The following is a 22695-nucleotide window of genomic DNA, read 5'->3' as shown; positions in this document are numbered from 1 at the left end:
TTCCTTCGTGGGATGGGCATGAATGCGAGTGGGAGGAGAGTAAGGAGCTCTGGTAGTTGGGTGAATCACACTGTTAGGAGGGGCAACTTTCTTTCTTTTAATAAGGTACTCTTAATAATACAGATCATTCAGAAAAGACTGTCCACATATGTGGTATCTAAAAAAACTCAAACAACAACAAAAAACCAGACTCGGATATAGAGAACAGATTGGATTGCTGGCTGCCAGAAGTGAAGTCCATGGGGTGGCAAAGAATCAGACATGACTGAGCCACTGAACAACAAGAGGTGGAGGGGGGCGCAAAATGGGGGAAGGTAGTCAAGGGTATAGACTTCCAGTTATTAATAAGCTATAAGGATGTAACATACAGTGTGTGACTATAGCTAGTAATACTGTATTACATATGACAAGGTTGCTAAGACAGGAGATATTAAAAGTTCTCATCGCAAGAAAAAACATTTGTAACTCTGGGTGGTGATGGCTGTTAATTAGACTTATTGTGGTGGCTGCTGCTGCTGCTAAGTCGCTTCAGTCGTGTCCGACTCTGAGCGACCCCATGGATGGCAGCCCACCAGGCTCTGCCATCCCTGGGATTCTCCAGGCAAGAACACTGGAGTAGGTTGCCATTTCCTTCCCCAGTGCATTAAAGTGAAAAGTGAAAGTGAAGTCGCTCAGTCGTGCCGACCCATAGCGACCCCATGGACTGCAGCCTACCAGGCTCCTTCGTCCATGGGATTTTCCAGGCAAGAGTACTGGAGTGGGGTGCCATTGCCTTCTCCGTATTGTGGTGGACATATATACAAATATTGAATCATTATGCTGTATAAATAATGTAACAATGGTGTAAACATAATATTATATCAATTATAAGTCAAAATAGAGGGGAAGGAACAAAAGAGAGAGGAAAGAAGGGAGGGAGGGAGAGGGAAGGCTGTCCATCTATTAGTCTATTATTAAGGAATTGTAAGGAAGGAGATTACAGCATGTTTTGGAGCTCTTCCATATTTTAAAGTCCTTCATCCAGGACCCTTCAGTGTCTAACAACAGTCTCACCTGTTACTGTTTAAATACATTTATGGTAAGGATTGAGAGTAGAGGCAGCCACCCGACAAACAATAATCTCTGCAATTATAACTGGATTAGAAAGGAAATGGAGTGGGGCCGGCTACTGACACCCTGTCCATCGGAAATACTGTATTTTTTGGAATCAGGACACCTGCTGTAATAATAGGGTAAAATATTTGTGGAAACCTGGTTTGGGTGGTCACAGTCAGAGCTCTCACCTGGCTCACTGAATAAGAGAAGGCTGAAGGAATGAAGCCCCCCGCCCCCCGCAAAGGGGCATTATTTTCTGGAGATTTTGTGCTTAGAGAGTGAGTCCAGTATTTGTATGCGTGGGGCTCTGGTTCACAGGCCCTAAAATAAGTGAAATCAAGAGCTCTAGGTTTAGCACCTCTGTGGTACATCTACTGATTAACATGCTTCTAAGAGATTTTATCATACCTCAGTCAGTAAAGAATCTGCATGCAATGCAGGAGTCCAGGGTTTGATTCCTGGGCTGGGAAGATCCCCTGGAGAAGGGAATGGCAACCCACTCCAGCATTCTTTCCGGGAAAAAATTCCATGGACAGAGGGCTGATGGGCTGTAGTCCATGGGGTCACAAAGGCTGGACATGACTTAGCAACTAAGCCACCACCACCAAGAGACTTTACACGAAGAAGAAAGCATCATCAATGAAGATTTGTATGTGCCAGGAGGTCCCACTTTAGGCATTTTGTATTTTAATCCTCACAGAAGCCTTTTGAGGTGGGGAGTGATTCACATTTGCACAAGAAAAGGATGCAAAGGGACTCGGGGAAGGGCACAGAACTATTAAGTAGCAGGGCTAGCCTTTGCATCCAAGCCCGTCCAAGGCCAACCCCAACCACTCTTTCCTCGCCTCTGGTTACTTGCAGCCTCCAGTAAATTTCATGGAGACCTGTGACTCTTTGGGTAGATGTTCTGGTTCCCCAGGGCTGCTGTAACAGATTACCACAAACTGGGCAGCTTAAAACAACAGGAATTTGTTGTTTTAATTCCTACAAGTCTAAAATTAAGTTGTTGACAGGGTTGGCTCTGGGGGCACTGAGGGAAGAGCCTGTCCTAAGTCTCCTTCCTAAGTGACGAATGCTGCCGATCCTTGGGGCTCCTTGGCTTGTGGCGTCATTGCCCCAATCTGTGCCCCATCATCACATGGCCTTTCTCCCCTGTGTACATCTTTTCCTCTTCGTATAATGATACTAGTCATATTGGATTTGGGGTTCACGCTAATCTAGTATGACCTCATCTTGACTGTTTATACCTGCAAACTTCCAAATTAGGTCACTTTCTTGAGTTCTGGGTGGCCATGAATTTGGGGGGTATACTCTTCAACACAGTACAGTCAGGAAACACGCCTGCTGAAAGCAGGAGGCTAGTTTTGCCATGTAAGCTTGGAAGTGGAAGGCAGGCACCACCAGGAAGAATGGGTAGTGCAGAATAGGCTGGTGGTATTTCCGGTGGGCCCGTGAACAAGAGCTGCTACTTTCTTCTGTTATACTTTCTCCGTTGCCTTCCTAACCTGGATCTGAGTCTTCAGAAGTTTGGTGAGTTAGTGCCAAAATAGGAGGGTACTGCAAAATCTAACTTGTTTTCCATTCTCACTACAATTTAAAGTAACAGGAGGATTTTTTTTTAAAAAAACAAAAACACATTGGTGAGCCATCTCTTATAATCCTCACGTTTTATTACAGTCTCAAGGGATTCTTCTTGTGGAGTCCTGTAATAGCCCATGGAATGAATGAATTTACATCAATTGTTTTGGTATCCTTGGCACATAGTGGTGATATGATAAAAATTTGGTGGGTGTCGAAAGGAGTAATTTAGGACTGAGGACAATGTTTTCAAAATTCTGAAATAGGTTAGGGATCTCTAGAAGGGAAACATTTCTGGCCAAATCAGTTGCTCTCCCTTTTGAATCGATGTAGCTTATTGCTCTCAAGGCCATTCTGCACTGGGTCCCATTCATCTGTTCCATTTACTTTCTGCCAACACCAGAAAGTCACAGGGGCGACAAGACAAAGAAACCAGAGAGATTTAGAAAACAGCCTGAAGGTGCTAGTCAGATAGAAGAATAGGGGTCACCTGTTTTCATTGCCATTTAAAATGGACAGAAATGTGAGGCAAAATGAGGGCTGCACAAAGCAGGAATGAGCTGTGGAGGCTGCTTTGCAAGTCTCAGCTAGAGGGCGATTAATATACACAGTACCGTATCTAAAACAGATAGCCAGTGGGAGTTTCCCGGATGATGCAGGGAACTCAACCAGTGCTCTGTGACAACCTAGAGGGGTGGGATCAAGTGGGAGGTGGGAGGAGGTTCAACAGAGAGGGAGCATATATATACACCTATGACTGATTCACGTTGATGTATGGCAGAAACCAACACAATATTGCAAAAGCAATTATCCTCCCATTAAAAATAAATTTTAAAATTTTTTAATTAAAAAAAAAATATATGGCAATGGCATCCCACTCCAGTACTCTTGCCTGGAAAATCCCATGGATGGAGGAGCCTGGTGGGCTGCAGTCCATGGGGTCGCTAAGAGTCAGACACGACTGAGCAACTTCACTTTCACTTTTCACTTTCATGTGTTGGAGAAGGAAATGGCAACCCCCTCCAGTGTTCTTGCCTGGAGAATCCCAGGGATGGGGGAGCCTGGTGGGCTGCCGTCTATGGGGTTGCACAGAGTTGGACACGACTGAAGCGACTTAGCAGCAGCATATATATAAAAAGAAAAGGCACTTTCATTTGAAGGCAAGATGCTAGCCCTAAGCAGCAGTACAGAGTATTTTCAGTGTCCAGTTTGACCTAGCATCATTATGAGTCTTACATAATTTTGGGCAGGGCTTAAACAATTACTCAAACTGAAAAAGCGTGCAAAGAAAAGAAATAGAAACCTGGGCTATGAAGAGGCCACAAACACATTAACAATCAAGTGGGCTTCCTCCAGATGCCCAACACCAGCAGGACCAGTGAGCGCTCCACCTTCCCCCTCACCTTTTCTATTTGCTGCCGCAGGGCTCCAACCTCATTTTCAAGTTGTTTGATTTTCTCATCTCGGAGTTCTACTTCATCAACTAAACGATCCTTGATTGCGTGCAGCTTGACTTTGTAGTACTGATGTTTCTGATGATAGTTTCTACAAAAGTAAATATAAATATAGGCGCACCTGAGCACACTGAGAATTTACTTTGCCTCCTCGATTAGCACCTTTCTTGGGGTTCCTCTTCTTGCTTTGTCAGGGTGGGTCCCAGAGATGAAGACTTGTCCTGCCTCACATCAATAGGACTTCTCACCCAAGTGGGGGAAATGGACCAAGTAGAACCTCCCCCATGACACCAGATTCAGTCTTCCCCAACACAGGAAACTCCTTGACTTCTGATCCCTGACATCTGAAAATTTTGAATCCTATGCCACTGAGCTAGTCATTACTTCAAAATTCTCTGGTTCTGGGCTATACCCTTGAACAGCGATAGAAACCACTCTGTCTTGTTGATTTTCCAGATAACTGGGTTTGCTTTCACTCATGAGTTTAGACTTCTAAATGCCAGTTCTGCCTAGATCTCTGCTCAAGACTTTTATTCTGATTCTGACATAAATTTAACTTACCACCAATAAATACATAAAAAGATGTTCAACATTATTAGTATAAAGAAAATGCAAATAAAAATACAGTGAGGTACCTCTTCACACAGGAGAATGGCTAAAATAAAAAATAAAAGGTAATGAAGTACTGGCAGGACTTCCCCGGTGGCCCAGTGGTCTGCTGTGTAGGGGCTCCAGGTTGGGTCCCTGGTCAGGGAACTAGCTCCCACATACCACATGCAACCAAGAGTCTGCACACTGCAACAAAGATCTAAGACCCCGCACGATGCAACCAAGACCTGGTACAGCCAAATACATAAATACATACATGTATTTTTAAAAGGACTGGCAAGGATGTGGAGAAATTGGAATACTCATATACTGCTGGTTGGACTGTCAAATGGAAAAAGCCTAGCAGTTTCTCAAATGGTTAAACATAGAGAACCACATGACCTAGCAATTCCATTCCTAGGTATATAACTAGGAGAAATGAAAATGTATACCCACACAAAAACTTGTACATGAATGTTCATAGTAGCACTATTCGTAACAGTCAAAAGGTGAAAACAACCTACATTTCCATTAACTGATAAATAAACACAATATGGAGTATCTGTATAATGGAACATTATATAGCTACAAAAAGGAATGAAGTACAGATCCATGCTACAGCATGAACAAACTTTGAAGGCACTATGCTAGGTGAATGCAGCCAGTCACAAAGGACCACATATTATACAATTCCATTCATATGAAATGTCCAGAAGGGACAAATACAGAGTGAAAGAAAGTACATTAGTGGTTGCCTGGGGCTGGGAGTAAGGAGGGAAACCAGGAATGGAGGGCATGCCCAAAGGATTTCTTTAGGTAATTAAATGTTCTAAAATTGATTCCAGTGACGGATTACAACTAAAAGCCTCTGAACTGTACACTTTCAATGAGTGAATTGTACAGTATGTGAATTACATCTTAATAACCTATTATAAGGGATTCCCTGGTGGCTCAGATGGTAAAAAAAAAAATCTGCTTGCAATGTTGGAGACCCAGGTTCAATCCCTGGGTTGGGAAGATCCCCTGGAGAAGGGAATGGCTACCCACTCCAGTATTCTTGCTTGGGGAATTCCATGGACAGAGGAGCCTGGCGGGCTACAGTCCATGGGATTGCAAAGAGTCGGACACAACTGAGCGAACAACACTTCTTTTGAGAATTAGGAGCCGGATGGCAGGGGAAGAGCAAAGGAGACTTATTTAGATGGTAATTTAGTCTAGCGACTCCAAGAGAGTCTTCTGCTCTGATTAAGTTATTATCTTACCACTAAGTGTGTTTTGTAAGACTCTTCCATTTTCCAAAATAGTGCCCCTCTCTCTCCTAACTGTTGATTGTAAATGAAAGAATCATTTTGCATATTTTTCCCTTAGAAGATTAATTCAGCTGTTGGCCAGATGCCAAGCAGAGAAGTCTGAATTCCTGTAGGTCAGAGACATACACACTGGCTCTTGTCACCAGCTTGTCAGCTTGGGCAGCAGTGACTGACTGTGGGGAAGGTCCCAAGTATCCCTTCTCCTTCTATCATTATAGACTCCCTGGTTTTAGCTTGGCACTTGGTTGCTCAAACATGAACTACAAGAAAATGTAGTTTTTTTGTAGTTAGATGAGGCAGATAGATGAGGCCATGTCAGTAAGTTCCGGCCAGTAGCTGGAGTGGAAGTAATGTGCCTTAAAGGAAAACAGAATGCCCTTGCCTTCCCCACTTTCTCCCTTCTTGTTGGATAAAATGTGGATATAATAATGAACTGCCTTGGACGATGTGGATAAGTGCTAAAGATGCTGGAGTGACAACAAGAAAGGAGTCTAGACTGGAAACATTGAGCTCCCTGCACTTTAGGTAAGAGAGAAACCCCCTCCCTTTCTAAAGATGTTCTCAATGTCTCAGCTATAGCAACTCAATAGAGTTACTCTAGATACTGAGGTTTATAAAACTGCCTTAGGCTTGTTCAGTTCTGTGGCGCTTGTAGCACCCACTATATAATAGGATGTATATACTGTTGTGGATTGACTTGGGTTCTTTACAGGAAGATATTTTCATCTCACAAATGTTCTCATTTTCCCTTATTCTGGGAAGAGTTTCTCAAAAGATATCACTGGGTTTCAGCATCCCCCAGTCCATAGCTTTAGAGGTTTAAACACTAATGGTACACCTGTTGGTCTCCGAGTTTCCCAGCTGTTCACAGTTCCTCTGACGTTTTCACATCATTTGAAATGCAACATGGATTTCTAGAATTTCTTTTACACATTCTGTCCTGGGCTATTAAAACCCACATCTGCAGCTTCCATGACAGACAGCTGCTGTCTCTCTTATTCTGCCATTTGGACTATTAAAAATTTTATTTATTTCTAAAATGATAAATTATAGAAAATTTGGGAAAAAATCAACTCCCATATGATCTATTTTATGATATTGTTGTATTTTCTTCTACTCTCTTTATAAGTATCTTCTGTTTAAACACTATGTTAAAATTATTTTATGCTCTTTTCATTTATTGTATCACAAGCATTTTCCCATATGGCTTCTAATCTTCATGGCCACCATCTTTTACAGCTGTGTAATATTCCATCAAGAGAATGTACAATACTTGACCTCAGTTCAGTTCAGTTCAGTCTCTCAGTCATGTACGACTCTTTGCGACCCCACGAATCGCAGCACGCCAGGCCTCCCTGCCCAACACTGTCTCCCAGATTTCACTCAAACTCACGTCCATCGAGTTGGTGATGCCATCCCGCCATCTCATCCTCTGTCGTCCCTTTCTCCTCCTGCCCCCAATCCCTCCTAGCATCAGTCTTTTCCAATGAGTCAACTCTCCACATGAGGTGGCCAAAGTACTGGAGTTTCAGCTTTAGCATCATTCCTTCCAAAGAACACTCAGGGCTGATCTCCTATGGAATGGACTGGTTGGATCTCCTTGCAGTCCAAGGGACTCTCAAGAGTCTTCTCCAACACCACAGTTCAAAAGCATCAATTCTTCAGCGCTCAGCTTCTTTCACAGTCCAACTCTCGCATCTATACATGACCATTGGAAAAACCATAGCCTTGACTAGATGGACCTTTGTTGGCAAAGTAATGTCTCTGCTTTTCAATATGCTATCTAGGATGGTCATAACTTTTCTTCCAAGGAGTAAGCATCTTTTAATTTCATGGCTGCAGTCACCATCTGCAGTGATTTTGGAGCCCCCCAAAATAAAGTCTGACACTGTTTCCAGTTTCCCCATCTATGTCCCATGAAGTGATGGGCCAGATGCCATGATCTTTTTCTGAATGTTGAGCTTTGAGCCAACTTTTTCACTCTCCTCTTTCACTTTCATCAAGAGGCCTTTTAGTTCCTCTTCACTTTCAGCCATAAGGGTTGTGTCATCTGCATATCTGAAGTTATTGATATTTCTCCCGGCAATATTGATTCCAGCTTGTGCTTCTTTCAGCCCAGCATTTCTCATGATGTACTCTGCATAGAAGTTAAATAATCAGGGTGACAATATACAGCCTTGACGTACTCCTTTTCCTATTTGGAACCAGTCTGTTGTTCCATGTCCAGTTCTAACTGTTGCTTCCTGACTTGCATACAGGTTTCTCAAGAGACAGGCTAGGTGGTCTGGTATTCCCATCTCTTTCAGAATTTTCCACAGTTGATTGTGATCCACACAGTTAAAGGCTTTGGCATAGTCAATAAAGCAGAAATAGATGTTTTTCTGGAACTCTCTTGCTTTTCCAATGATCCAGCGGATGTTGGCAATTTGATCTCTGGTTCCTCTGTCTTTTTTAAAACCAGCTTGAACATTTGGAAGTTCATGGTTCTCGTATTGCTGAAGCCTGGCTTGGAGAATATTGAGCATTACTTTACTAGCAGGTGTGCAACTGTGCGGTAGTTTGAGCATTCTTTGGCATTGCCTTTCTTTGGGATTGGAATGAAAACTGACCTTTTCCAGTCCTGTGGCCACTGCTGAGTTTCCCAAATTTGCTGGCATATTGAGTGCAGCACTTTCACAGCATCATCTTTCAGGATTTGAAATAGCTCAACTGGAATTCCATCACCTCCACTAGCTTTGTTTGTAGGGATGCTTTCTAAAGCCCACTTGACTTCACATTCCAGGATGTGTGGCTCTAGGTGAGTGATCACACCATCATGATTATCTGGGTCATGAAGATTTTTTTTGTACAGTTCTTCTGTGTATTCTTGCCACCTCTTCTTAATATCTTCTGCTTCTGTTAGGTCCATACCATTTCTGTCCTTTGTCGAGCCCATCTTTGTATGAAATGTTCCCTTGGTATCTCTAATTTTCTTGAAGAGATCTCTAGTCTTTCCCATTCTGTTGTTTTCCTCTATTTCTTTGCATTGATTGCTGAGGAAGGCTTTCTTATCTCTTCTTGCTATTCTTTGAACTCTGCACTCAGATGCTTATATCTTTCCTTTTCTCCTTGGCTTTTCACTTCTGTTCTCTTCACAGCTATTTGTAAGGCCTCCCCAGACAGCCATTTTGCTTTTTTGCATTTCTTTTCCATGGAGATGGTCTTGATCCCTGTCTCTTGTACAATGTCACGAACCTTAGTCCATAGTTCATCAGGCACTCTATCTATCAGATCTAGGCCCTTAAATCTATTTCTCACTTCCACTGTATAATCATAAGGGATTTGATTTAGGTCATACCTGAATGGTCTAGCAGTTTTCCCTATTTTCTTCAATTTAAGTCTGAATTTGGTAATAAGGAGTTCATAATCTGAGCCACAGTCAGCTCCTGGTCTTGTTTTTGTTGACTGTATAGAGCTTCTCCATCTATGGCGGCAAAGAATATAATCAATCTGATTTGGGTGTTGACCATCTGGTGATGTCCATGTGTAGAGTCTTCTCTTGTGTTGTTGGAAGAGGGTGTTTGCTATGACCAGTGCATTCTCTTGGCAAAACTCTATTAGCCTTTCCCCTGCTTCATTCCATATTCCAAGGCCAAATTTGTCAGTTACTCCAGGTGTTTCTTGACTTCCTACCTTTGCATTCCAGTCCCCTATAATGAAAAGGACATCTCTTTTGGGTGTTAGTTCTAAAAGGTCTCGTAGGCCTTCATAGAACCGTTTAACTTCAGCTTTTGCAGCGTTACTGGTTGGGGCATAGACTTGGATAACTGTGATATTGAATGGTTTGCCTTGGAGACGAACAGAGATCATTCTGTCGTTTTTGAGATTGCATCCAAGTACTACATTTCAGACTCTTTTGTTGACCATGATGGCTACTCCATTTCTTCTGAGGGATTCCTGCCTGCAGTAGTAGATATAATGGTCATCTGAGTTAAATTCACCCATTCCAGTCCATTTTAGTTTGCTGATTCCTAGAATGTCGATGTTCACTCTTGCCATCTCCTGTTTGACCACTTCCAATTTGCCTTGATTCATAGACCTGACGTTCCAGGTTCCTATGCAATATTGCTCTTTACAGCATCGGACCTTGCTTCTATCACCAGTCACATCCACAACTGGGTATTGTTTTTGCTTTGGCTCCATCCCTTCATTCTTTCTGGAGTTATTTCTCCACTGATCTCCAGTAGCGTATTGGGCACCTACCAACCTGGGGAGTTCCTCTTTCAGTATCCTATCATTTTGCCTTTTCATACTGTTCATGGGGTTCTCACAGCAAGATTACTGAAGTGGTTTGCCATTCCCTTCTCCAGTGGACCACATTCTGTCAGAATACTTGACCTAACTGGCTCCTATTGCTAGATATTCAGGCTTCTTCCAGTAGTACTACATGGTATGAAAAGTACATGGATGCAGCGAGGCTGATGAGAGCTTAGAACCTCCCCAAATAGCTAGCTGGCTATTTGGCACGCCTATCAGTTTGGTCAGAAGTTCTGCTAACCAACTTGCCAAAGAACATGTGCATTTTCTGAGTTTATGGTTGGCTTGGTTAACTGCATGCACGATAAGACAGCACAATACTCATGTTCTAAAATCAGGACAACTTTGGCTTATGTTTAAGTAAAACCAGGTGGTCTTTCCTTCATTTTTACTTCAAAATGGCAGGGAATTTGTTCTTCTGGAAGAGTAGCTGGGAAAATATGGAAAAAAAAATTAAGCATTGTTTGTAAAGGTCAGGAGTAGTATCAGGGGAATGAAAAAAAAAAAAAAACAATGAACCTAGAGTTTTGACAATTCCTTCCATTTTCTTTCTTACAGCTGTAGTTTCCCCAGGTGCCCATCAGAATCACATGGGGATGATTTTAGAAAAATACTGATCCCTAAGCCCTATCCTCACAGATTCTGATTTAATTAATCTATGTTGCAGCCCACATATGTGCAGCTAGGGTTAGGATTCACTGTTCTAAAGGCTATGGACTAATAATATGGAACACTATTCAGACTCACTAGCCATCAGAGAAATTCAAAATAAAATAACAAGTAATTTATGAATATAACTGATCATTAAAAACAACGGAATGGAATTATTCCAAAATAAAAATTAATGGAATAAGCTGAGCAAAAGAAGTCAGGCACAAAAGATCACATGTAATATAATTCCATTCTAGTAGAAACAGAAATCAGAAGAGCAGATTCCTGGGAGGAGGTGAGGGAGCAGGAGATACAGACTGGCTGTGAAAAGGAACAAACTGTCACGGATAAAGGAAATGTATCCACGGATACAGGTCCTGTATCTTGATTGGGGTTGTGCTTAGTGGGCATACACATTTGTCAAAACTCATCAAATTGTACATTTAAAAATCTGTGTATATGTAAATTATACCTCAGTTAAAAGAAAGAGCATTGGGAAAAATTTCATCAGAGCCGTCCTCCCACAAAAGTAGCACCCAATGCAAATTCAGATGTAGTGAAATTTCTACTCTCACACAATAATGGCGGAAAATTTTGGTAGGATGCTTCTGAATGTTTGATAATACCTTTTGAGATCCATAGCTCCAGCTTTTGTATTAGTAATTCCACACTGAGGAATTTATAAAAAAAATTTTTTTAATGAAAAATATATGTACAAAAGTGGTTTTAAGTTATTTTGCATAAAAAATATCAATCACAGGATCAGTGGGTAATTCTTAACTAAATTGGGGCTATGTTAAAGGGTTGAATCCAGCAGACCTACGATCAGGCCTGAACTGTTTTGTGAAAGTTCTTGCTTGGCACTGACCAGTGGTCCAGGAGCGAAATATACCAATTAAGCCAGTGTTGCTTTGTAATCACAGGTCTGGAGTTTCAAGGCAGTTTGCAAACAACTATCAGCATTATTTATTGACAATAATGAGATTAATGATTTATATCTGATCTGACTGAGACCCCAAGAAGGCTGTGCTCCCGAGGCTGGTTAAAGAGCACGAATATGCTTACACGATCAGCAGAACGTGAAACATCTCCACTGAGAATCCATTTTGGGATCCCTGGCTCTGAGGTGGTCAGTGCACTTCCAAGACGGGAAGGTGCATCTTGGTCCTGACAGAGGGAGGGCCTGGAGCTCCTGCCTGGCTTTTCTGGACCCACTGCTGTGAGACACCATGGGCTCTGTGGATGCCCTCCCCTCCCTCTAACGGCAGATACAAAGTGAGAAGAGCTCTGTGCAGGTTAGTAGAGGGCTGCGTTCTAGTCTTAGATTTGTCATTTTAATACGAGCTGAGCCACACATGTTCCTTTCCATGTTTCTATATTTCTCAGTGATATGATAATCAAAGCAAGATACTGAATATCAATGACTGAAGAATTTTCCACTATACAGCAGACAGTGGTTTTCAAATCACTATTACTACCATCAACATAGGAAGTGAGAACATAAGAGAATAAGAAGCTTCAACTTAAAGAAACAGTAGAGATGAGGGGTGCAGAGCTAGAAGCAGGAAAACTAAAAATAAGAAGATATAACAACAGCAGTACGTGAACCGTGAACTTCCAGATGTTCAGGCTGGTTTAGAAAAGGCAGCGGAACCAGAGATCAAATTGCCAACATCTGCTGGATCATCGAAAAGGCAAAAGAGTTTCAGAAAAACATCTATTTCTGCTTTATTGACTATGCCAAAGCCTTTGACTGTGTGGATCACAATCAACTGTGGAAAATTCTGAAAGAGATGGGAATACCAGACCACCTGACCTGCCTCTTGAGAGACCTGTATGCAGGTCAGGAAGCAACAGTTAGAACTGGACATGGAACAACAGACTGGTTCCAAATACGAAAAGGAGTATGTCAAGGCTGTATATTGTCACCCTGCTTATTTAACTTCTATGCAGAGTACATCATGAGAAACGCTGGACTGGAAGAAGCACAAACTGGAATCAAGATTGCCGGGAGAAATATCAATCACCTCAGATATGCAGATGACACCACCCTTATGGCAGAAAGTGAAGAGGAACTAAAAAGCCTCTTGATGAAAGTGAAAGAGGAGAGTGAAAAAGTTGGCTTAAAGCTCAACATTCAGAAAATGAAGATCATGGCATCTGGTCCCATCACTTCATAGCAGATAGATGAAACAGTGGAAAACAGTGGCTGACTTTATTTTCCTGGGATCCAAAATCACTGCAGATGGTGATTCCAGCCATGAAATTAAAAGACGTTTACCCCCTTGGAAGGAAAGTTATGACTAACCTAGACAGCATATTAAAAAGCAGAGACATTACTTTGCCAACAAAGGTCCATCTAGTCAAGGCTATGGTTTTTCCTGTGGTCATGTATGGATGTGAGAGCTGGACTATGAAGAAAGCTGAGGGCCGAAGAATTGATGCATTTGAACTGTGGTGTTGGAGAAGACTCTTGAGAGTCCCTTGGACTACAAAGAGATCCAACCAGTCCATTCTAAAGGAGATCAGTCCTGGGTGTTCATTGGAAGGACTGATGTTGAAGCTAAAACTCCAGTACTTTGGCCACCTGATGAGAAGAGCTGACTCATTGGAAAAGACCCTGATGCTGGGAAAGATTGAGGGCAGGAGGAGAAAGGGATGACAGAGGATGAGATGGTTGGATGGCATCATCGACTCGATGGACATGGGTTTGGGTGGACTTTGGGAGTTGGTGATGGACAGGGAGGCCTGGTGTGCTGTGGTTCATGGGGTCGCAAAGAGTCGGACATGACTGAGTGAATGAATTGAGTAACAGCTTTGTGCTAGACACTGTTCTATTACATGTATTTATTCATCATTTAATTCTCCCAACAATTTTATGTGAAAGGAATGGCTATTTTGCCCATTTTAAAGATGAGCTATCTCAGGCACAGAGAGGTTACTTAACTTGTCCAAGGTCACACAGCTAGTTCCTAATAGAACCAGGAATTGTACCCAGGCAATATGGCTCCAGAGTCCATACTCTGAGCTACCATGCTACACTTCAGAGAGGAGGAGAGTGGGAGGAATCTGGTGGGATGATGACCAGGGAATGGAAGAAAGAGCAGGAAGTCTGGGAACACAAATTTTTCTTGAGCACCTTCTATACACCAGGGACTGTGGATAAAAAGATGAATAAGGCTGTGGCCCATGTCCTTTAAAACCTATAGTCTGGTGAGGAAGATAGGTGTCAATCACATTATTTCAGAACAACATGGTGAGTTCTTAAAGAATCAGAGACAGTCACCTACAGAAGGCTATAGGGACATGAAGAGTGAGCACCTCATCCAGCCCAAGCTGAAGGTGTCAAGGAAGGCTTGTCTGAGAAGGAAGAGTTGAAATGGGGAGAGCATGGTTCAGACAGGACAGCATGTGAGGGGAAAATGCCTGAAGGCAAGTCAGAGGGATGTATTTGGGGAAGAGCAAGATGTTAGATACTACTAGAGCTCAATAAATAGCAATTCCCTGCTTCCCTGGTGGCTCAGACAGTAAAGCGTCTGCCTGCAATGTGGAGACCCGGGTTAGATTCCTGGGTTGGGAAGATACCCTGGAGAAGGAAATGGCAATCCACTCCAGCTCTTGCCTGGAAAATCCCACTGATGGAGGAGCCTGATAGGCTACAGTCCATGGGGATGCAAAGAGTCGGACACGACTGAGTGACTTCACTTTCACTTTCCCCCTCCCTCTCTTGAGAAGAAATAAGGCCCCACACCTCCCTAGAAAAAGCCCGGTAGGTAGAACTTCTGGGAAGGAAGGACAATGGTGTTGGTGTTCTTGAAGTCACCTCGGTGAGCATCCCCTGCTGAACTCGGGAGCTGGCTCTCTAAGAAAGAGCTTTACTCTACACAGTCCTCTTCTAAGGGGAACTTATTTTTGTTTACCTCACATGGAGATCAAACTGTTTCAAAAGGTGCTCATTTTGTTCACATAGAGCTTCCTTTTCCTGCTGCAACACAGACAGCTTCTTTGACAATTCCTGGTTGCTCTTGAGATGCTGAAAAACATTTTAAAAAATGAGAATACACAGGTGAAGAAAGGTGTGATGTTTGAGAGAATGTAGACGGGCAAAGCCTTTCTTCTAAAAGAGGCCTACAGAAACCATAGTAGCTTCCTGTGATTTTTGCACCTCCAGAATTTCTGAAAGCTAGTAGCTCCTTTTCCTGACTTGTGATTCCTCAGTCCTTCCGACAGTGGTGTAAGCCTATATGAAAAGTCTGACAACTCTAAGATGTGTGGGGTGGTTAGCTACATCTGACCACGTTAATGAGCCCTCGAGGAGAAAATGGCCAACTCAGGGTTTGCTTACTGGAACTAGGCATATTCAGAAACCCAGGGCACTTCCTTCATGTAGGCAGCAGGTCAATATATCCAAAATCCAAATCCAAATTTCATCAAGTAGGTTGCAGAACTGCAAGCACAAGCTGACCTCATAGCCTTGCTAGATCTCTTATACGAAAAGTAGTGTTTTATTTGGAAAACATGGAAATCTGAGAACTGGGAACAAGAACATCTGACAGAATCCCAATAACCTTGAGCACCCTGGCCTCAAAACCCTCCTGAGCCCCTCTTATCAGCATAAGCAGTCCTACTGTCTCAGGAGACTAAGGACCGTGTCTCCAGGACGCTACTGCCTCCACCTGGGGCATCTACCTGTGCAATGATACCCGTTGTTCTTAAGAGCCGCCCCTATACCACCACCACTGCTTGTCTTTGCCTCGAATCCTACAGTGAGAGTCAGATCCCAGCACATCCTGGGGAAAAGGAGTTGAGTATAGTCACTGACCTAGGAGGACTGACATACTGAAAGAATAGAAAGATTTTATGATGTTAAATTGGCAGAAACCTGAGGAATATACATAGGACTGTATTCCAAGGATGTTTATACTAGGGAGAAAGGAATATAATGTTGAATAGGCTGAATTTACTGACCTGATGGATACACGTACAGAGATTCAGGGTTTAATGTGTTAATTTAAACATCTAAAGTGACTTTAATAGTTTGCTTGGTTGGTGGACTGAAAGTTGGACTCTACACTGACCAGGGTTAAATGATATTCAAACACCATACTAAGAGAGAGGAAAGAATCCACAGTCTTAAGTAGATAGGAAGTTTGGAGTAGATTTATCATAGGTGACCTGCTCACCCAACTCATCATGACCCTCACATGACTCAGAAGACATTCCTTTCACAAAAGTGAAAGTGAAGTCGCTCAGTCGTGTCCGACTCTTTGCGACCCGTGTACTGTAGCCCACCAAGTTCCTCCGTCCACGGGATTCTCCAGGCAAGAATACTGGAGTGGGTTGCCATTTCCTTCTCCAGGGGATCTTTTCAACCCAGGGATTGAACCCAGGTTCTCCCACATTGCAGGCAGACGCTTTAACCTCTGCACCACCAGGGAAGCCCTTAAATACAAGAATACAGTCTCTCAGAAAACCTCCTATAGAGACACAGAACTTCAGATCCAAGTACTAACAACAAAGATTTCAAGGGAGGAAAAGAAGCCAGGTTGAAAGAAGAAGGGGGAGGAGGTAGGAAAGGGGGGCAAAAGGGGTGGCCTTACAGATGTCTCCTGCCACCTACAGATACCCAGGCATTATGGGACTTTTCCCTAGGCCTCCAGAGAAGGGAGGACTGGAACTCAGCCCTACTGGAAACCAGAATTTGAGTTCTCTGCCAAGAGGAGGTGATCAGTCTCCAATCTTCAGCTCAGGCTGAGGGCCCTTCACAAAGGCTTTGCCGAATACACTGGTGAGCACCAGATTCCTTGAAATGCTCCATAACACTCTCCTGTGAGGATGACGGTGGGAGATGCCGACATTGGAATTGAGCCCTGATTTTATGATGGGGGGTGATGCTACTGCAGAGTGTCAAAAGTCAAGCACAATGCTTAATCCCTGATACAAGGTGGGCATTAGTACTGCTATGAGACAATAGGGCCAGAGATAAAACCAAATGGCTAGACTCGTAGCAATCATTGGTTGTACTTAACTGGTCACAGTGATTACAGAACTAAGATAGATGAGCAGCCTATTAAAGTTTTACTTGAGTTGTATTTTTAAATAAATAAATGCACCTGGGTCTGGGGAACAGAGGTCCAATTTGAATGACAACAGCAGAGAGTAATGGCCTCTTACTCAGTCCTCAGACCTGAGCCGGTTCAGACCCAGGGCCCTTTAGCTAGGTTTTCTTCAGGGAGAACCTGGTGTGTGGCACTGCCACAAGCATGTGAGCTTCTCCCATGCCTTTCCCAAAGAGATCTGTGGCCTTTTACCCAGGTGACCGGGCACTGGAGAAAGGGGATTATGTAGATTCGGGGGGAATTACATGCAGTCCAGTGGTTCTGAGTCAGCACTAGCACCATGGAACCCCAAATGCAACTGAGGTTCAGAATTCAGAGTGGGGACTTGAGGAATTAAGGTGGAAAATGGGAGTTTGAACACACAGAGTGTCTTAGAGTGTGTCTGCAAAGACTCACTGGCTCAGTATAGGTTTCACGATGGGTCTAGTGGGTTTGTGAAGCTCCCCAGTTCGGAGAAGGCAATGACAACCCACTCCAGTACTCTTGCCTGGAAAATCCCATGGATGGAGGAGCCTGGAGGGCTGCAGTCCATGGGGTCGCTGAGGGTCGGACACAACTGAGCGACTTCACTTTCACTTTTCACTTTCATGCATTGGAGAAGGAAATGGCAACCCACTCCAGTACTCTTGCCTGGAGAGTCCCAGGGGCGGGGGAGCCTGGTGGGCTGCCGTCTATGGGATTGCACAGAGTCGGACACGACTGAAGTGACTTAGCAGTCAGTTTGTGAATTTCCCAGTTCTTGAGTGTGCAGTCAGCCTAGACAATATGGAAGAGCAGATTCTCCTTGCTGGCTTTCCAACCTGAGGCATGAGGGCCACTGATGATAGAGGAGGCCAAGTTCTTAGAAAGCCTCTTCTGAGTCTAGAATCAGCTTATACCACCTTTGTTCCTTCAGCTCATTTATCAAGCACCATCAAGGCTGTCTGGCTTTAGTGGTGCCCAAAGCAAGACAAAGAGCTGTGCTGTGCCAGGCTGTGGTGCAGCCTGCTCTGCCATTTGGGCGTTAAGACCCAGCAGACCCAAATTTGCCCCAAGTTTCTGTGGTAGATGAGGAAACAACACAGAGCCTCTGGAAAGCTTTAATCTTAGGATTTGGGAGGAGAGTCATCTCTCCTCTCAATCACCTCTCATGGTTGGCCACAAGAAAGAAAGGGTCGAGTAACCTGAGCTGCCCTTCCTGAAACGAGGTGTTCTCTTACCCACTGAGCACTGAGCTGGGCATGGGCAGCAGTACTCCGTCCTCAAACAGAACTGCTATGGAAAATGCTGAGCAAGCTGCATGAGCAAGTGAGAGTTGCTTCTATTGTATCACCACCTCTCTCAGCCCAAACCTATGGCCTCACGGGGAGTCATGTATTACCGGTTAGCCGAGAAAGAGTAATTTGGACCTGATGTACTTATGATTCTGTACAAAACATGGCAACCACTTGAAATAGGGCTGCTGCGACATGATAGCCCCAACTGAGGGGTGGTCCTTCAGACCAGTGGGAAGGGAAATCTCAGTGGGTAAAGTTTGTGTTCACTTTGCCTGGAAAGAGAGACGTCCAGAGGCATGGATCGATGCTAACTCATAGAAAGTTTCTAATAGTTTGGCCAGATGATCAGGGATTTGGAAAGACTAATATTGGAAGATTGATGAAATGTGTCCTGCCGGTGGAAGTGTCCCATGCCTGCACTCTCCAGCAGGGTGGTCACTAGTTGCCTGCAGCGACTGGGCACACGAAACGTGCCTAGTATGTCTCAGGAACTAAATTTTTAATTTAAATTTAGAGAGCCACAGTGGCTAGCTGACACAATATTAGACAGCACGAACCTAGAGTGTGAACATATACGCGCCTTGTGTGCTTTTCCACAGCAGAGGGCTTCTACAGAAGAGGCGGCCCTCAATAATCGAGTGGAAAAAAACCAGTACATTCTGTAGATGTCATTAGCCTCTTTTTCTGTCCTTTATGTGCTCACTCATTTGGGCTCATGTACAAAGTGGACAAGGGGTCACCAAGGCTAATCTACTCAATTTGCCAAAAGCAAAGATCAATGTTGAGCTATTGATATGGGACCATCCACTGTGTGTGTGTTGGGCGGGGGGTGGCGACAGTCACTGGATAGTAAGTTTATTATACTGGACCTCTTCCACCACGGAGAGAACAACAATTTGTCCTCAGTGAAAGAGACACTGATTTTAGACAAGAATTTTCTTTCTCTGTCCACAGTGTTTTTGCCAGGACTACCATCTGTGGGCTTTCCAAATTCTTTATTTCCTGTCATGATATACTACTACTCAACATAATTCCCAAACAAGAAAATCATTTTAAAGTAAGAGAAGTGAAACAAAGTCTCAGTCATTGCTCTCATCATATATTCTACTATCCAAGAAAAAAAAAAAAACTGCAAAACAGTGGAAAGGCCTATGGAAGATGTAGGTATGATGCCGACCAGGTGACAACATCTTTTAAGGTTCCCTGTTGTCCTATAAGATGATGTCTAAACTTTCAACCAGTGATTGATGCATGCTGTGGTCTCTCTCAGAGCCAGAATATGGGAAAGAAACCAAGAGCTGGAATGGGAATGGCTTTTCAAACCTATATCCCCAAACATGTTTATTGGTAGTTAATTTATTGTATTATTGGTAGTTAATTTATAATTAAGTTTTTAAAGTTAGTATATCCATGTGGATTGAGACTGAAGAAGTAGCAATTACATTAACCATAAATAACCACTGATACTGTTGGGACTTTCAGAAGTTAAGTGTATCAATGAAATAGGAAGTAGGGCACAACCTTTAAAAGAATGATATAACTGTTGAAGATATGACAAAAACTGGTTGAAACTATTAGGGTCAAGATGGCAGAAGATTTAATTTCCCCTGCTGTCTGTGGGGTCGCACAGAGTCGGACACAACTGAAGCGACTTAGCAGCAGCAGCAGCAGCAGACCTTATTATATGCTCACTTCCTTCCAGCCTCATTATATGCTCACTGTAATTAGGTAAGTGATACACCCACAGGTGCCAGACAGTTCCAAGGCCAATCATAAAAGGCCAAAAAGGCATACGGCCCAATTCTGCCCTTCTCCAAAATAGTTGGACTAATCTTCCCATCATTAGCCTATGAAATTACTCAGTCTATAAAAACTAACTATGCCATATTTCTGGACTTCTTGCCTTTTGCGATGGTCCATACTCTGCCTGTGGAGTGTGTTTCTTTCAGAGCCACTCTGGCCTTTTGAGTCGGACCACAATCTACCTATGGAATGTGTATCTCTCTAAATAAATCTACTTCTTACTTATCACTTTGTCTCTCACTGAATTCTTTCTGAGACAAGACAGAAGAACCTGAGCTTCATTAAGTCCTGAGAACACGTGTGTGATCTCGATTAAGACAACGGGTTCAAGCCCCAATCTGAGTTGCGCTGTTTCATCTTCATTTGTATGAGTGACAGTGCATTCTACTCAGTGGAAGCATACTATTCTTCTTGTAGTTTATAAGGCTGAATATAGGTAAAAGGGTTTGGACGGAAGCTGCTTATACAAAGTAGATTGTGACATTGCTCACCAGGACCCTTACTTTTCTAAGCTCTCCCCTGTGCTGCAAGATTGGAAGTCTGAAAATCACATTTCCCAAACTCCCTTGACCGCAGAGTTCCAGTTCTGTTTCTGCAAATCAGAGGCACATGCACACAGCTTGGAAAGCACGGGGGAAAGCGCAGGAAGAGCCACCACGCTCCTCTTGTGCGACTGTAAGCAGACAGGGTAGGGAGTCTCCAGAGAAAGAACCAGGCATGATTTCTTGACATAAGAGAAGACATTTTTGGCTTAACCCATTTTGTGATCTAAACCTGGCCACAATGCTTGTCCCCGAACAGGTCTCAGTAGTTCATGATTTTAAGGGAAGTGAAGAAGTGCAAGAAAAAGCAAAAGCAGTCAAGAAACAATGGTTCAGTGATAAAATTAGCCCTAGTTCCTCCTCAAGGGAAATACATAGCAATCTGATACATGTCTTTGAGTCCGGCAGGAACTAAGGCCCCCACTTAGGTGGAGGACAGAAGGGTGATGTTGACCCTCATGACTTCTATCAACTACAGCCTGGACTCTGGACCTTTGCCCCAGCTCGATGCTGAATTCTCCTTTGCTCAAGCTTCTTCATAAATACGCATGCATCCTTAGCTTAAAACTTCCCCAATTTTGCTGTTTGAGGAGACACTGCTTTGGGAAAGATCCCGGTGTTTTCACTTGCTGCAAATAAATCCTTTCTTCTCCTCATCTATTGACTTGGCTGTGTCTCTTGGCTTGACACCAAGAGCTAAATCCAGTTTCTGGTAACACTATCAGGTAGATGAAAGAGGGAAACTTTTGAAAGAGCTTTGGGAGCGTTCCTGCTAATCTCCTACAAGGGTTGGTTTCCCTGTGGTTTCCGAACTTCTGGATTTATTGAAAGCTAGCAACAGTTCTTGCTGACCTACTCACCCCTACCTCTCCCTTCCAACAGTTTCGTAAGCATGTTATTCCCTGTGTTAAATTCTTTCTTGCTTGAAATATCTAGAGTAGATTCTGCTTCCCTGTCTGAATCCTAAGTAAACTTAATGGGTAAAGTGCTAGGCATTTAAGAATTATTAGCTCTTATTAACTATTAATTAGGTCTAAGGGAACAGGAAAATTGAGAAGCATACCTATTTGTCTTCTTACCTCATCAGATTTTCTTTTTTCATTTTCCAGTTCTTTAAGTTGGGCCTTTTGTTGCTGAAGTTTGATTTGTTGCTGAGAACTGGTCATTTCCAATAGACTCTCTTTTTCCTGTAAGATTTTCACTTGCTTCTGTAGCTCATTCATATTCTGATCTAGGAGTTTCCTTAAGGCAATTAATGTATATTAAATCACACAATGAATTGCAAAGCTTTGCAAAAGAAACTCTTTGACCTAAAATTGTTAGAGTGGGCACAGGGGAATTCTTTTGTTCAGCGAGATAAAGTAGCGGTCCAAAATGGGCAAACATCAAAGAAATCTCCTTTGTGATGGAAGCTTTTCTTAGTTTCCTCTTTTCCGAAAACTACCCTAAGAAGAAATAATTGTCCTTATTTCACAGAGGACGGGAACTCGCCAACAACCAACTCATTGGAAAAGATCCTGATGCTAGGAAAGACTGAAGGCAAAAAGGAGAAGAGCGTGGCACAGGATGAGAAGGTTGGATAGCATCACCAACTCAGTGGACGTGAACTTGGGCAAACTCCAGAAGATAGTGAAAGACAGGGAGGCCTGGTATGCTGCAGTCCATGGGGTCACAAAGAGTAGGACACAACTTAGTGACTGAACACCACCACTACCACAGAGGAAGCTGTGGCACTGACAGGCTTAATTAACTTGCTCCAGGTTGCACAGCTACAGTAAGATGGAGGTAGGGCTCTGATTCTGAATTCTATAGCCCTTGTCCTTGTCCACACTGCTTTATGAGTTGAATCCCTTCAATCTCCTTGTTTTAATAAGGGGCTGTCAGTTACAAACACTTGATACTAAGGCACATGAGTTAACACTGCTGTAACATTCTCCTTTACTCTTCAGAAAAAGTCCAAATTCATTTTTGGACTTGTGGGATCTTAGTTCTCCAACCAGGGA

The 22695-nt window shown here is 43.2% G+C and overlaps 1 protein-coding gene across 7 annotated transcripts in view; it reads right to left on the bottom strand.

Moving 5' to 3' along the window:
* Positions 1-22695, bottom strand: part of CCDC30 (coiled-coil domain containing 30) — a 135917-nt gene that overhangs the window by 7903 nt on the left and 105319 nt on the right. For all 7 annotated transcript variants that reach the window (XM_069588198.1, XM_069588228.1, XM_069588241.1 and 4 more), the window contains 3 exons: positions 21772-21934; positions 14893-15005; positions 4077-4218 (listed from right to left, as the gene is read on the bottom strand). In XM_069588198.1, the coding sequence (XP_069444299.1) occupies positions 4077-4218; positions 14893-15005; positions 21772-21934 (418 nt within the window). The remainder of the gene's footprint in view (positions 1-4076; positions 4219-14892; positions 15006-21771; positions 21935-22695) is intronic.

The sequence above is a fragment of the Ovis canadensis genome, chromosome 1 (genome assembly GCF_042477335.2).
Source record: "Ovis canadensis isolate MfBH-ARS-UI-01 breed Bighorn chromosome 1, ARS-UI_OviCan_v2, whole genome shotgun sequence".
Classification (NCBI taxonomy): domain Eukaryota; kingdom Metazoa; phylum Chordata; class Mammalia; order Artiodactyla; family Bovidae; genus Ovis; species Ovis canadensis.
The sequence above is the reverse complement of the archived record's forward strand: the minus strand, read 5'-3'. Positions and strand labels throughout refer to the sequence as shown.